The 16,119-nt window shown below is 39.8% G+C and overlaps 4 protein-coding genes across 6 annotated transcripts; all 4 read right to left on the bottom strand.

Annotated features, from left to right (window-relative positions):
* Nucleotides 1–186: 186 nt before the first annotated feature.
* On the bottom strand, nt 187–1,566 carry LOC104818660 (acyl carrier protein 5, chloroplastic). Its single transcript, XM_010548337.2, has 4 exons — nt 1,447–1,566; nt 839–943; nt 641–763; nt 187–551 (listed from the first exon to the last, which is right to left on the bottom strand). The coding sequence occupies exons 1-4, from the start codon at nt 1,492–1,494 to the stop codon at nt 423–425; spliced, it is 405 nt and encodes a 134-aa protein (XP_010546639.1). The 5' UTR covers nt 1,495–1,566; the 3' UTR covers nt 187–422.
* Nucleotides 1,567–1,882: 316 nt separating this feature from the next.
* Nucleotides 1,883–6,524, bottom strand: LOC104818659 (sodium/hydrogen exchanger 2). The gene is made up of 15 exons (XM_010548336.2): nt 6,171–6,524; nt 5,421–5,762; nt 5,221–5,339; nt 4,785–4,882; nt 4,601–4,660; nt 4,457–4,503; nt 4,166–4,360; nt 3,950–3,996; nt 3,801–3,867; nt 3,607–3,707; nt 3,418–3,519; nt 3,217–3,334; nt 3,066–3,128; nt 2,869–2,952; nt 1,883–2,557 (listed from the first exon to the last, which is right to left on the bottom strand). The coding sequence occupies exons 2-15, from the start codon at nt 5,601–5,603 to the stop codon at nt 2,219–2,221; spliced, it is 1,623 nt and encodes a 540-aa protein (XP_010546638.1). The 5' UTR covers nt 5,604–5,762; nt 6,171–6,524; the 3' UTR covers nt 1,883–2,218.
* A 1,638-nt stretch (nt 6,525–8,162) lies between these two features.
* LOC104818658 (probable serine/threonine-protein kinase At1g54610) lies at nt 8,163–11,609 on the bottom strand. Of its 3 annotated transcripts, XM_010548335.1 has the most exons (9): nt 11,403–11,609; nt 10,996–11,066; nt 10,322–10,891; nt 9,964–10,248; nt 9,549–9,866; nt 9,232–9,465; nt 8,969–9,069; nt 8,722–8,839; nt 8,163–8,612 (listed from the first exon to the last, which is right to left on the bottom strand). In XM_010548335.1, exons 3-9 carry the CDS (start codon nt 10,718–10,720, stop codon nt 8,316–8,318), a joined length of 1,752 nt encoding a protein of 583 aa, XP_010546637.1. In that variant the 5' UTR covers nt 10,721–10,891; nt 10,996–11,066; nt 11,403–11,609; the 3' UTR covers nt 8,163–8,315. The 3 variants fall into 3 exon arrangements, with proteins under 3 accessions (XP_010546637.1, XP_010546635.1, XP_010546634.1); XM_010548333.1 differs by having other exon boundaries at nt 10,322–11,066; XM_010548332.1 differs by having other exon boundaries at nt 10,322–11,609.
* Nucleotides 11,610–12,587: 978 nt separating this feature from the next.
* LOC104818657 (probable nucleolar protein 5-2) lies at nt 12,588–16,087 on the bottom strand. Its single transcript, XM_010548331.1, has 9 exons — nt 15,996–16,087; nt 15,532–15,633; nt 15,382–15,423; nt 15,020–15,199; nt 14,775–14,939; nt 14,222–14,422; nt 13,551–14,048; nt 13,327–13,461; nt 12,588–13,178 (listed from the first exon to the last, which is right to left on the bottom strand). Exons 2-9 carry the CDS (start codon nt 15,607–15,609, stop codon nt 12,786–12,788), a joined length of 1,692 nt encoding a protein of 563 aa, XP_010546633.1. The 5' UTR covers nt 15,610–15,633; nt 15,996–16,087; the 3' UTR covers nt 12,588–12,785.
* Between the last annotated feature and the right edge of the window lie 32 nt (nt 16,088–16,119).

Genomic DNA, 16,119 nt, shown 5'->3' with positions numbered 1-16,119 from the left:
ATCCGACTTGTGCGTAAAAAAACAAGAAGCCAAATTAGTATCAATAATAATCTTGAAAACCCACAAGAGAATCTTACGTTTCTGCAGTGTTTCTCTGATTTCATTCACGTGACATGACACGGAGATCTTAAGATCGTCATCTGCTGGATTTTACGGGTTTGAAATAGTACGATAGAGAATTTGAAAGAACGTCTCAAATGATAATGTCATAATTTATTGAGAGAGAGGGAGGGTCTTAGGTGGACGGAGATGGAAACAACGCAAGGAAAGCAACAAAGACGCATGCAGTTCGAAAAACTCGGTTAGAAAAGACGCTACAAAACGAGAAACATTACCATGAGAGCCGCCTAACGACAAAAGGCCATAGCTTTTGAACTCTCTCTTCTTTGGATTTTTTTTTTGGTGGGTGGGTTTTATTTCCACTAAGCACCCTTCTCCTTCACGAGCTCTTCGATGAGTTCTGCAGCTTGCTCCACTGTTGCAATCTTCTGTGCCCTCTCCTCCGCCATTGTTATTCCGAACTCTTCCTCGAGACCCATCACAATCTCAACCTACAGAAACCCAGAACGCGTTCATGGCAAGAATCAAGAATTCAAACACAACGTTATGATGATGACGAGTAGCGTGTGGTGTGAATTACTGTGTCGAGAGAATCAGCTCCAAGGTCGGTGAATTTGGTCTCGGCGGTCACTTGTTTATCGTCTGCAAGGGACAGCTGCTTCTTCACTATCTTAGACACTTTCTCCACCGTCTCTTGTGTGGCCTAACCGGAGAAAACCATTCTGTAAGTTTACGTGAATCAAACGAATAGCATAACGAAAGCAAAGCAAAAAGGTACCGCGCAAGATATTGCAAGACGAGCGGGCTTCCGATGATGCAGGTTGAAGGAGAGATTTGTCTTCCCAAAGCTGAAACTTGAAACCGGCTTCTGGCGAGCTGATACCTGTTCATCATTCACAAGGACAAGCATTCATTCAGTCATACATTTTCAACAACACAAAACAATGATGATTCAAATGCTTGTTCATATCTAAACCAAAACTCACACCTGAAAATTTTCAATAACAACAAAAGTAAGCAAATGCAGAAAACAAAATTACCATTGGTTCCCATACGTCAGACTTAAATATCGGAGATCTAAATCACAACACAACACTGAAATATTTTTCCCCAGAAACCACAGGTTATATTTGAAAACCCGTCTGATCGTGATCGAACGAAATCTAACGCAAAAACTCAGAACAAGAACGATACCAGAAACTAAGATCTTATATTCTCCACACACAACACAAAACAGCATCGAGATTCTCGAATGAAGAACACAGAAACGATGGGATCGAAGCATGCGATCTGGAAAATACGAGCGAGACATCGCGGAAAACGAGAACCGTGAGACCATTCCCACGCAAATCTTTGGAAGAAGAAGGAGGAGGAGAAGAGACGTACCGAGACAGGAGCTTGCATGGAAATCGAGGCGCAGGAAGTGGTCGCCATTTTCGCTACTTGCAAGAGATCTGTTCGTGAGATAGAGAGAGAGATGGCGGAGAGCACGAAGAGCGTGAAGCTGAGAAGGAGCTGGGTGTACTTTATAGCATTTTCTCCCCCCGAGATAACTGCCGCATAAAACGCCGTCGTTCAAACAACGCCACTTTTGATATGGGCCCCAAAAATGGAATAATGGGCCCCTTATTACATTATTTTTCTGATACCATTTGGGCCGTATTGGGCTTTTCTACAACGCTACATCTAAAACATTAATGCAAAAACAAAATAACGTTTTTTATTGTGAAATGAAAAAAGAAAGTCTACAGACTCTCCACAAAAAATTCTTGAAATTCAGTATATATCAACGCTTTGAATATAACAAAGACGACAAAAAAAATTCAAGCATAAAAATCAAACCCAAAGGTTTTTATTACATAAAAAACTTTCAACAAAAACGGACCGAAAGTCCGATCCTGACCAAAAACAGACCGGTCCGGTTTGAACCGGTAACCAATCATTCAACAAATTCGAAATGTGTAATGAATGCAGTTACAACACAAAAAATATACCCCCCCCCCCCCCCCAAGTTCCCAATTCCCCATGTCTCAAAAAACACTTCAGACGCCAACCAAGACAAAAAGCTCCCAATTCTTGCGATCACAAATAATAATACAAATGCTAATTACACAAATATATATATATGTGTGTATATATATTTCTTGTGGAACACGCTTTAGGGTTTGGTAAGGTCATGGGAGCTACGCTCGGTGGGAGAGCCTCGGACGAACGGGACGAAGCCGCGGCCGCCGAAGACGGGACGCATGAAGGCGTCGTCGAACTTTCTCCAGTAGTGGTGGACGGTTCGTGTGGGACGCGTTAGAAGGGCTCGGATGCTGTTCGGCCGTTGCATCTCGGGCGTCCCGACGAGCTCCAGGAACGAGTCCTGCTGCTCTCCCTCGAGCAGGGGGATCGTTATCGATTTTGGGGTACCACCGTCGGATAGCATGCTCGTCGTTGCTTTCTGTTGCGGCAGCAGGAACTGTATGAGCGGTTTCGTCAGCATACCGAACACCTGAAATCGATGAAACGAGAATAAAAGATGTTTAACCCGGGAATGGTTTAGTCGGAAATCCCCGAAAACGCGAGAAAAAACCCCGTACGACATGCAAGGGTTCAAGAAAAATTGGGAAATCCGATATGGCCTATATCTATGAAACTGAATTCCTAAGGCAAAAACTAGCGGTTTCGAATGAAATTTCCAACGAAACCGCCAAAACCCCAAAAATGAAACTGGCTTTTAGATTACGACAGCGACGGATAAAATATAGCACTCGACACCCGATAAAGAATACGAATGCAACTCGGGGAGCCAGCTTATCTTACCATGGTGCTAACAAGACAGACAGTTATAGTACTGGTGATCATTATCGCATTCCCCCGCAACTCTGTATGTCCCGACCTTGTGAACTACATCCAGGAAAAAAAAAAACACGGAGAAAAAAGTCGTTGACCCGTGAAATATGCTTTCCAAGGAAATCGTTCTTTAGTTTCTTAAACTCGTTTAAGCAACGATTTTTTACCTTATTGTAAGCCAGAGCCATAGATACAGCGCCTCTCATCAGACCGGCCCACCAAATAACGACCTAAACGGAGAGGAACAAAGCCCAACGATAAACAGCCAGATCCCGAAGAACGATGAATCTAGTAGACAAAGCGGGATAGTTTACACACTTGCTGCTTTATGTCGATTTTCTCGTTTGGATTCTTCTTGGATAAGTTGGAGATAAACGATATTCCGAGCATCACTAGTCCGAGCAGAATCGAGCTCACTGCAACTGATGTCCCCGGGCTGTGCAAAAACCAGACAGAGGATATACGTTATCCACGGATAGGATAAAGCTAAGAAGCAAACGGGAAGAAATGAGAAAATACCTGTCGCTCACAGATCTCCACTTCTCAATGTCGAGAGCATCCATTCCGACGTAGAGGAAGATAAATGTCTCGGCAACAAACGACAACGTCGCAAATGTATGCCTGTAATGATATCGTAGATTTATAAATTTGGCATCCAATTAATCGGAAAAAGAAAAACATTTGAACCGAGTTTTAGAGATTGAATACTTGGTAGTGATTCTCGAGCTCTCGGTCACATTGTGCCAGGTGTAATGAGACATCACGATTCCGCAGAAGAACACGGTGAGAATGCCGCTCAACTCGAATAGCTGCAACCCAAAACGATAGGATTATCGTTACAATTTTTTTTACATCAAATGCACGAAAAGGAATTTCATCGAGATTTTTCACAGGACATAAACCTCAGCAAGCATGTAGGAAAGATACGCCATAAGCATCATGAGGGAAACCTCCCGATCAGTTGAATGCCTAAGGTAACATCATATATAGTCAGATCGAATCGTAAGATTGAACAGTAAAGACGCATTACTGTGCCAATTACTTAACGTACCTTCCGAAATATAGCTTCTTGATTATGTACGCACTTACCAGACCAGTCTGCAAGACCCGAAACATGAAAATTGCACGTAACGCACATAAACTTGAGAGAGAGAGAGGGGGGGGGGGGGGATGGGCTAATACAAGAAATTGATCCAAAGAAGCCAAAACCCGATCTAAAATGCAGCCGGCGCTCCATAAATCAATACCGACACCGTATGGGGCTTACAGCGACACCAAGCAAGGTGCTCAGGATAAACAGATACAAGAAGTTTCCGAGAAAATGCAGAGCAGCTTCAAGATTAAGGTGGGAAAGGTCGAAGCTTTGGATCGCGTTGAAGAGCACGACTGAGGTGGCATCGTTCACGACACCCTCTCCGAAAACAAGACTGTACAGCAAAGGTGTCTCGTCCTGATTAAGAATCTGCATCCCCACAGAAACACGAAAAAGAAAAGCTTTTGGTAAACTTTGTTTCTTGATTTTTATTTCCCCTCCATTTGAGTTGGGACAAAACATTACCTGCAATGTGCAAACGGAATCCGTTGCAGCAAATATCGCTCCGATTGCTGAAAATTAAACATGAAAAGAAAACCCGGAACTTCAAGAAAAGAAAATAAGAAAGGAAAGAAACAAGAATAATATAAACCAATATTTTAGGCTTACCGAGATAATCACCCAAATCGAAGGTTCCAATGTCCAGATTCTTGAAGAACTGAGTTACACCTGTGCAGAAAATCAATGATAAGGCGAAGCTTATACCAATCCGAGAGGATTAGTGATCACTAACTCGCTTACTTAGAAGTAGCTTTAGACAATCTGATCCAGATAATGAAAGAAACAAAAGTACCTAAAGTTATGATTATGCAAGAGATTATAGTCCCGATGGCCCCAAAAAGTATAATCGTCACGAAATTACGGAAGAACTGCTTCTTTTTCACTTGAAACCTGAAAATATACAGCGAGAAAAAAAAAATCACATGTAAAAAGCATATATAGTTTCCAATCTAGAACCCAGCAGTGCCTTCATTCATGACAGTGACACACAACAGGACCACCTAAGTCCATGTGGATAAGTCTTAACTTAAATTAGCCATTAACGTATGATGTCCCCTTTTCCTCTCTTCCTATTACACATGCTTCAAAAGATACACAACCGAACCAAAACCACCAAGCACAAACTACAAATCCATCAGGAGGTGAAACTAAGAGACACTAATAAGAAAAACATCACTCTGAACAAGAAAATAAAAGAAAAGAAAAGATCTAATGGGCAATAAACTTACCCCGCGTTGAATATGATTGGTGGCAAAAGATATATGAAGAAGAGATCTTCACTGAAGACCATAAGACGTGAGCTTTTCCCACCACTAATCAACAAAATGACAATACCAGTGCCAAGACCCTGCAAACCAAATCGCCTCAGAACTCGTTCAAAACGAAATCTTTACACGATAAAATCAAGAACCCTAACTGTAACTCTTACAATCAATAAAGCAGTGATGGATTCGTTCATCCATCGGTTCTCTTCCAAAAGGTGCCCAATCACAATACAGGCACAGAGAAGTGCAACAAAGAGATTCAGTGAAACCACGGATGAGTGATCAGAAGTGGACACCGCATTCAATTTAGACAGTAAAGAGCCAAAGTGAGACCCAAGCATTTCCATCTTCTTGATCCGCCAATTTCCTTGCTTTTTTTTCTTGATTTATTTCACCCAAACAAGTCAATAACAAGCTGTCCTAACACCAACAAGTACAATGGCAAGATACAAATCTGCAGGTCGGCTATCCCTTTATCTTTCCGGACCATCCATGGGCAACAAATTCTGCATTCATAACCAATAAAGGTTAAGCATAAGCAAACATACAAGTAAATGTCCATCAATACAATTAAAAAAAAAAAACAACCAAAGATTGTTCCTTTACACGAACACATCGACAACCTCGGAGCTGCAACTCATTCGATAAGAACCATTTTTACTTGTGGAAAAAAGGAAATCTCTTCGGATTTTAGAAATCGGTAAGCCATATGAAACATCATTGACCAGCTAAAACCCAGAAAAGATTTTAAAAAGAACCGACGCAAAAGATCCAATATGACAAACCCAAATTCTGAAATATCCCATTTTGGGTATGCCCAATGAAGCATGATAGAAACCTAGGTTGTGAAAAAAAGCAAAGAATTACTAAAGTCAACCATAGCGTCGAAGAAACAGTGGATTCGAATCGCAAACCTGAAGCGCTTCCAGATGATCTAATCCACTTCCCAGATTCAGCAAAACCAGTGAAAACCAAGAGAACAGGATCGCGCTCCAGAAACCGAAACCAGAGCAAGAAGGAAGCTATGTCTGAGATTCCGCCAAGACCCTATGCCTGTGCATGTATATACACGCGCGTATACACAAATTCTGACACGGGAACGATACGTACACGCCACCAGGAAATGAAGGGTATCGATCGGAAAAAAAAAGGGAAGAGGAGGGCTTCTCGAGTGAGGATCGAACAGATTCGATTTTCTGGAAATAGAGGGAGACGTGTACGGTGGAGCGAGAGCGACAATTGGATTCGAACGGAGGGGAGAGAAATATTTGTAGTTGTTTCAGGTGAAGGAATCACAAACGGAGACTTTACAGCCGTCGATTTGGAATCCTGTTTAAATCAGATCAATCTAGGATGTTCTGTAGTTACTGTGCGAGCCGCCGTATTCGATAAAACCCCTCGTTCGGCAGCAACAATGGCTTTTTTTTTTTTAGAGATTAGTTATTTATTTTATAATTTTTATATTGTATATATTTTGACAGCAGATACAATGGTAATCGACTTCTCTGTCCCTTTTTCTTTTATGTTATTTTATTTTGACCATATTTTTTGAATAGACAGATATTTTAAAATCAAATAATAAAAGATAATATTTTTAAGAATATGAAACCATAGTCGAAATTATTATTTTGGTAGTTAGTATACTAGTCAATAAATCAACTTTTTTCCTTTTAGTTTTTTGAATCTTTTAATTCTATATTAAAGAATGAATTTGTAATATAGCCGGACAAGACTATACGAATAATTTTATTTCTACTTTTTAAATAACTATGCAATATAGATCCTATATTTGTGTGGACTTTTGGAAATTAAAGGGACATATATCATCAAAATTTGACTAACCTTAAATATTAATCTGACCACAACCCTTCAAAGGGAAGTATAACTAGATAATTTGGAATAAATTTAAACGTATGCAGATTATTTTACATTTCGGTGATAATTATACTAAATAATAAGATTTTCGGAGAAATTAGAAACCATCATTTTCTGGTAACTAATGAACCCTTAATTAACGAGTAAAAAAGAGTAAATTCTAAAAGTTATTAATCTTTAAATTTTAGGACGATTTCGAATTATAAAAATGCATCCTATGAGTTATTTGATTGTTGTAATAAGTTAAATTTAGATATCATGATCGGTATCACTGACTGTCGCTTATTAAAAGTATATGATAAAACAAGTTTAATAATGTGAAAAAATCAGATTGTGATAAAAATAAATATTTAGAGAGTGTTAGGAGAGGAATTATTGAAAGAGTCGTATGTTTTACTTGATATTATAATTTAAATATGCGTAGTTGTCAGCTCTTCAACGTGTATTAGTGCCCCAGCAACATCCATGATTGTAAATTGTAATATATTTTTTTGCCTGTTAAGAAGATAATATATATTAATATTGACGTATATATTTCCCCAAAATACATACGTCATGTATGTATGTACGTATTTGTTCTATCTAAAAGTTATTTTCTACGTAGTTAGATACAAATTATTAAAACTCAGAATATAAGTTGAATGATTTTTTTGAATTAAAATTTTTTAGATAGGATATCGTATCAAATTCTCGGATATGTGATATTAGATTCATCGTATTTTACAAATCTCGAAGATCTTGTTGTGATCTTTGGACCATAATGTAAAAATTAAGAATATAGGGGGCTATTTCAATGTTTCTCAAAACTACAGGGGTCGTTATTCTTGTCGTAAAGACGGAATAAATTACAAAATCGAGGACAAAATTCTCACTTACAAACTTAAACCTCAATTTCCAAAATTCTCAACTTTTGGCCATAAATTATGAAATGAATTTTTTCAAGAAGGGGAAAAAAAGAAAATTGAAAAGTTTTCTCCTTAACAAAAAAAAAAACGTGAATTTACGATAAAAATATAAAAACGATTTCCTCGTCGGGTCCAAAGTGGTAAACTTCCTCATATAATAATATCAAAACATATAAAAAAAATGGAAGCTTTAATTGTTCTTCTTCGTTTTGTTTCTCATTACGTATTTTGATTTTAAAAAAAAAAAGAGGCAACCTTTGAATGAGGCAGAAGGATCTATCAGACAATGGCTCTCTTCCCCTTAACCTTAGCATCCAGTCTCCGATCATTCTTCCTGGCCGACGTCTCGCCGCCGTGTCTCCATCTCCGGGACGTGTCGGGGACCGGGAGGGGGCCCGACCATGTCTGGAGAGGCTCGTTCGAGTAAGCAGTGAAGGACGTCGAGCTGAAAGGGATCTCCGATGGGTCAACTCGCCGTGAAGATCCCACCGGAAAACCGAGCGCCCCGTCCTGATGCGGCGGAGGAAACTTCTCGCTCTTGCTCTTCGCGTTCGCGTGCGTAATCAATCTCAGTTTCTGTCGGAAACCAAGAACGAGGAACAGTTTTGTCCGAATGTCAGATGTCAGATGGGTTCTGTCTGAAATCCTAATATACAAAAAAACAGGACAGATTTCTGGTACTTACGTTGATGTTGGATTGATTCTCGGCATTGGCTTCAGGGGCAGGCATGGCTCTCGGGCCACGTTCACGGGGTCTCGCTCTTCTTCCGCTCTCTCCTTGAGCCTTACGAGCTTCTCTTTGTCTGCATAATGCATCAGACAAATAGCTAAACACATTGCAAGTGATCAAAGCAAGAAGGTGAAATCTTCGAAGATCTAAGACGGGTTTTTCATCGATTTTCAGGACAGGGCGAAAGGACGAAAGAACGAACCTCCGGAACTCGTCATCTCGTTTCTTGGCATCGATCTCTTTGGTCGGAGGATATTTGGGAAGATCCGAAGGTCTACACGGAAGAGGCTCCGTTGTAAAGAACTGCAGATATCATAAATATCGAACCCATCAGAAGATCATTAACCTGTAAATATCAAAATTCGGTATCCAACTGTCTGTTTTCTCCGTGGCTACCAGAAAGTTTTATACTTTTCGAAATGAAAGGAAGAAACTTTCTTTCTAATGGAGTCCGGAGAAACTTACATCGCTCATGAGAGAATCCGAGGCAGTCTGGCGCTCAGCCGGGTCGAATGCCAAGAGAGTATCGAGGAGAGAAAGCGACTCGGCCGAGAAATCCTTGAAAACGTCTCTTATCCGCCTCTTGTAAGGCTCTCGTGGCTTGTACACATTCTTATGATGGCTCGGGAATTTAAGCTTTCTCCAATACTCTTCCGAAGGCGAACCACACAACTTGTATATCCTATGTAATTGCTCCACCTTGAAATATAACCAAATACCGTTTTTTAACAGCTCGGGTTCACATTTTCACGAATTTCATACCAATTTACCCAAGAGGTTACCTCGTTACGGCCTGGCATGATGGGTCGGCCAGAGAGCAACTCGGCTAAAATGCAGCCGGCGCTCCATAAATCAATACCGACACCGTATTCAACGACACCTAGGAGAAGCTCGGGAGCTCTATACCATAAAGTAACGACCCTATTCGTCATCGGTTGCCTGCTGCTCGGGTCAAAGAAGGTCGCAAGCCCAAAGTCCCCGATTCTAAGTACCCCTTCATCGTCTATAAGAAGATTCGACCCTTTGATATCACGGTGAAGCACTCCTCGACTATGACAATGCTCGAGCCCCGAGAGCAGTTGTTGCATATAGCATTTAACCTGAAAAACATGAGTCAAAATGCCCGGCTATCAAAATCAGGGCAAGAACCAAGAAGAAGTCCCGGTTAGTTAACCTCGACGTGTTAGGGTTTCTCACCTGTTGGACCGTAAACTTTATATCGGGGCTAGCAGCAAGACCGGCCAGATCATGGTCCATGTATTGGAACACCAAGTATAAACTACTTGACATCCTTGAAGTGACCAAACCTTCCAATTTTATGACATTAGGATGATCCAATCTCCGTAATATGAGAATCTCCCGAGCCATAAACCTCAAACTCTCGCGTTCCACAATGTCGCACCGAACCTTCTTCAAAGCAACGATCTTGTTCGTCAATGTATCTTTCGCCTTGTAGACGTTACTATATGTTCCCGATCCAATCTACCACGAGAAAGAACATACGAAAATCAAGATTCAACTTTCATGAAAAACCAATGTACACAACAGAACTCACCTTCTCGATCTTCTGAAACGAGTCTGCCTTTCGGGGAAGCCATCCGTTGAGCGCCTCCCCGCAAACTTCGGACAGCCACGAAGGCCATCCTGCAGCGACCTGCTCGCCGTGCAAATTCCTCGGCGGGTTGCTCTTTCTCGGATCTGGCTTAGCCCTTCTTCTTTCCCCTTTCGGTTTTCGTTCCTTAGTCACGACGTTCTCCTCCTTCCTGACCACAGCCTCATCGTTCTGAATCTCAGCAGCAGCAGCAGCAACAAGGACGCTACTGCTCTCTGTTTCGGTTTTCGTCACGGACAGATCGTTCACTTCCTTTCTATTAGATTCGATCCGTGTGCTATTGTCGTGTCTAGATTCAGCCACTGAGCCTGAGGATTCAGGTCGTCCCAAAACGCACCCCATTTCGAGAACTTGCTACTCATTTCTCAACATGTTCTGAACATCAACCGGTCCCTGATGAATCTCTCTCTCTCTCTCTCTGATCAGCTATCTACCAAACACATACATACAATCCAAGACCAGAATCGATCATAAAGAACGGGAAATTCTACAATTTCCGACGGCGATTTCTTCCTATACGACACAGGAACAGCCAGATTCAGCTCCAAACCCGAAGATGGTTCGTATCGGGATCAGATTGACTAAGAACAGAAAAAGGGCAAAAGAAAAATTTATACTTTATGATCCAGGAGTAGCGGAATTCAGAACCCAGATGGTCAGATCACGAGCTTGAACAAGCGAGAGCGAGCTGCAGAAAGACCCAAAGAGAAGAAAAAACACACCCTAATTTCAGACAGGAGCTGTCAGGCCGTAAGACAAGTCAAAGAGAGGAAGGATCTGAAAGTAGTTAGATACATCTACATAAGCTGGCTCAACGAAAGGGACAACAAAATTAACAAATGAGGGATTCCAAATTCACAGAGAGAGAGAGAGAGAGAATTAAGAAAATGGAGTCGAGGTCCTGAAGTTTTAAAAAAAAGAAACCTTTAAAGCAAAAAAAAGGAAGATAAATCGATTAGGGCTTTGATAAAGGCAAGGTGATATACATACACATATACGGATGTACATACACACGAACACATACCGCCATTAATTGAGGAGAAAGAAACCCACTTTGGTAAAATCTGAGAAAAAGATCAAAAACAAAAGAGGGAGGATTCGTTAAACTGCTTCAAATTGACTCTCTCCCCCTCTCTCTCCCTCTCTCTCTCTCTCCTGTATTTTTCTTCTTCTTCTTCTTTTATGTTTTTTTCCTGCTTGCTTCAGACAAGAAAAGGGGATAAATAGAAGCGGCCGAAGATCTGTTGGCTGTTTTTATGTGTATTGTCTCCAAAATTCTCTCTCGTTTTTCTATTCAGCAGAAACAGGTCAAAGCCTCAAAAGTTACTAACCCGTCCCCACCGCCCACCAACCTTTTATTTGTTCCCCATCTCTAACGTGGGTTATTCAAAATTTAAATTTAAATTTATTATTATTCGGATATAGGTTTTTAAAATGAAATAAAATATGCTCCATTTAAAGTTTTACATAAAATCAAATGTTACGAACTAAATGTTTCTAAAAATTAATTAAATCTAGTGTTAATTCAAGACAAATTAGATTTTAATTTTTTTTACATTCCGTAATTTTTTAAAATACTTTTCTAGTTAAAAATAAAGGCACAAGATATAAGACTTATCTACGATATTTCTGTATATATTTTGATACTTTATTTTAAAATTTTAAATTCAATATAAAATTTTGGATTAAAATTTTCATCTCCAATCAAAGGAATCTCCATTATTGAAGATTCTGATGTAGACCAAACAAGGGACATAACACTAAGGAATTAGTGATTAATTCTGTCCTTTGAAGAAACCATGCCACTCAACATTATTATTTATATTAATCAAATCTGAAACATTTTATTGTAACCTAACATACTCTATTACTCAAATATATAATAATAATAATAATAATAATAATAATAATAATAATAATAATAATAATAATAATAATAATAATAATAATAATAATAATAATAATAATAATAATAATAATAATAATAATAATAATAATAATAATAATAATAATAATAATAATAATAATAATAATAATAATAATAATAATAATAATAATAATAATAATAATAATAATAATAATAATAATAATATTCTGTTAAAAAAACACACTAAAATATTAATATTTAATCCAATTTCTTTTGCATTTTATTTTAGTTGGGCTATATTTTTAATTAGAAACAATTTGCTTCTTGTTCTGTACAAAAATGCAGTCCAAAATTTCATACGATATTCCAAAAACGGATTTTTTTTTGTAGGTTCAGAGTCTTATCAATCAAACAAACGCTTATAATGGAAAATGATGGAAAATTTGAGTGTCTCAGACAATCAACCTTACACCCTACGCCAAAAATAAGCAAAAACTAAATTTCCTCTTGAAGCCTCTCTTGGTCTTTCAGTCCACAGCCTCATTCATCATTCTTCTTTTTCTTCTTCTCTTTCTTCTTGGCCGGCATTTCTGGTTCTGCTTCCTCTTCCTCGTGCTTTCTCTTCTTCTTCTTCTTCTTGTCTTTGCCATTATCAGCTTCTTCACCTTCCTCCTCAGCTTGCTTCTTCTTCTTCTTCTTCTCCTTCTTCTCTTCCTTAGTTGGTTCTTCTGCTTCTACTTCTGCTTTCTTCTTCTTCTTCTTCTTTGAGGGTTCTTCGGTTTCGGGTTTTTCTGCTTCTGCTTCTGCTTCTACTTTCTTCTTCTTCTTCTTGTCTTTCTTCTCATCTGTCTCGGTCTCTCTCTTCTCTTCCCCTTCTTCAGCTGTTGATTTCGGCGTTTGCCCAAGAAGCGAGTCTGCAGCAGTGTTGTAAGTCTGCAAAACAACAGTAATCAAAAGCTTAATGCTTAAGCTATATATTGTCACAATCATTAAAGAACAAAGACTAAGCAACATAGATCCAATATAAAATCCAACACAATCAGCAAGGGATGGTGGGAAATGATTAGTGACGATTTCACACCTTAGCAGGAGTGATGAGAGCCCCGGATCCTGCCTTTTTATCCTTGTCATAAGCTTCAATCTTGGGTTTGCCTTTAGCTGAACCAGACAAACGTCCAAGATCTCTTCCTTCAAGATTTCTCAACCGTGCCTCGAGCTGTCCAAAATCAACAGACATCAGAAATTGATGATCGGGACTGTTCAATAACACCCGCTAACAGAATTTGACAGGGCTTTTGAGAATACCTTAGCACGGTTCTCGAGCCCCATAGTGTTATCTTGGCTATCGCCCAGAGCATCACACCTAACAGCCAGAGCAGTTTTTGCAGCTAAAGACCGAGAGATCTTGCCCTTATGTTTCGGTGCTGCTTGTCCAACCACAGATGCATGGTAAATGAGACCATACTTTGGTGTGTTGTGTTTTGTCTTAAGCGCTCTAAAGAGGGCCTTTTCGGCTCCAAGAATCTGAACCGTGCTTCCAGGTTGTTTGGCAAGGTTCAACAAACTACCACCATGAGCTATTAGACGAGCACCAACAAGTTCACCGACAAGGGCAGTCAGGTTTGGAGCAATAGTGTTCATTCTGCTCTTTAAGTAGTCGTAAAGCTGAGCTCTGTACTCAGCCAGGGAAAGGACCTGGTCACAGAGTTCTCTGATGTGAATCAAGTCAAGGTCACTGATTTCAGTTCCCATGGATATCACAGCTGCCTCCTTCAGCTCCGCCTCAACTTCCTCCGGCAAGATCTGTAGATAAACATGGAATCAAAAGAGTAAAAATTTAAATAAGACACTTTTTTTTTATTCTGTGCAAAACAAAAGAGTATAATTTATAATCTCGACAGTAAATATCAATGTATATGTAAGTCAAATCCTGCGACTGATTATGAAAAATAAGAGATTGGTAAAACAAGAGTCACCTCAGAGAAGTCTAGCTTTGCAGCATTCGTGCGATTACCCATCAATTTGACAGCCTTAGCATATAGGATATTGTCTTGTACAATCTTAGCAAGCTCAGGGAAATGCCATCCGTACCATTCCCGTACCCTCATTGCGTAGGTGTTCAGCTCTTTGTCGAGATCATCAAGCAGACCGATGGCTTGAATTATCATCGTGTCCACCTGATAGGAAGTGATGTGTTAAGAAGATGAATGCGGGTCCAAATATGGGAGAAAAAAGAAAGGATTTTGCAGCCTATTTTCCACTCTGACTCTGCTTCATGGCATTAACTTGACCATCTCAATTCTAAACAGATAAATCCAGTAATGTTGCTTGGAAACCAGCACAAGAGAAATGTGCATCAGATTCAGAAATTTTGAGAAGTGGCGGGGGATTGTACAGAGATGGAGAAAATGTCTCATCTCATGTTGCGTGGAAATAAGGAGGTAAATTTTAATCCAACAGTGCTATGAACTACCAAAGGCGGCTAAATGGTTAGGCCAATAAAAATCAACAACTTTGACAGAAGAATACCTTATCAGCACTGAACTTCAGCTTGTATCTTGCAAGGCTATGAGACAAACCCAAACTCATCGGAGCCAAATCTTGATCACCCAAACCAGATATGAGTTCGGTAAGCTGACTTCTCACCCCTCGTAGAAGCTCCATAACAGCAGTGTTATGAACACAATCTATTTTCTGCATCGGTTAAGAGCTTTAGATGACAGAAGCACAGAAGAAAATAACTAATTAAAAACTTCAAATGACATTTAACCAACCAGTTTCTCCTTAATCGCATTCCCAAGCTTGGAATCAGCCACAGCCAAGGCTTCACCTTCACAGTTAGCTTTCAAGAACTTGCGAAGACCCTTGCTAGGAGCTCCCTCCATCAATTTAGCCGCTGCTTCAAGAGCTTCAGATGTGTTGTCAAACTTGTTGAAGGCTTTTAGCTTAACCACCTGGGGAACCAAAAAAAACTATGAGAAACTCGGGCTAAACATTTTTCACCGAGGCTGAAAACAACATTTGACATTGTCCAAAACATACAGAAAATGCAATAAATCACAAAACCAGGAAACGGGCATTAATCGAACAAAAGGAAAAACGAATCACAAGTCAATGTATGCAACTGAAAGATCACCTTTCTGGCTGAGTCCGCTGTCAAGAACTCATTCCCCAAGTCCTGCAAAAAACAAAACCGACACATTTCAGAACACCGCCGAACTGAAAAAGCACAAAGGGTTAGTTAAGCAAAAGAGCCTGACAGAATCTACCGAGCCAAGATAATTACCTCAACTTTAGAGAGCTTTCCTTCATCTAATACTTTAAAGAGGGCAAACCCAGCCGGTGTCTCGAAAAGGACAAGCATTTTCGCAAACCCTCAGATCAGCACCTGAAAAACCGATTAAGAGAAACCTTCAGTCAACGCATAAAGAGAAGGAAAATCGTACAGATACACGGTATTGTAACATATATCTCCGCCACCACACCCAATAAACTACACTCTAATAAAAATTGGCAAGAGCGGCAAGCAAAAGATAACATTTTCAAAAGCAAAAATAGCAAGAAAACGCATTAAACAGATACCCTTCTTCGTGTTCTAATCTCATAGACCGTAGCTCCCATCAAAAAACAACAAAACACTACCCAAAGGCAACAAGCGATCGAACTCTATAAAAGTTTTCATATTTCCCCGTCGTACTCAGAACCAAAATCGACGACGCAAAGCCACGAAGCCAAAGAGATATTCCGTACCTCTCAGCGGGTTTAATCAAGAGCTGCGTAAGGAGGGAGAATGAGGAGAGACGGAACCAGGAGATTTTTTAGGGTTTTAAGAGGGTATAGCTGTCGAAGAAAAAGGTCGATAACAACCTAAAAC

Source organism: Tarenaya hassleriana, unplaced genomic scaffold, assembly GCF_000463585.1.
Source record: "Tarenaya hassleriana unplaced genomic scaffold, ASM46358v1 Cleome3, whole genome shotgun sequence".
Classification (NCBI taxonomy): domain Eukaryota; kingdom Viridiplantae; phylum Streptophyta; class Magnoliopsida; order Brassicales; family Cleomaceae; genus Tarenaya; species Tarenaya hassleriana.
This window is presented reverse-complemented; position numbering and strand designations above follow the sequence as displayed.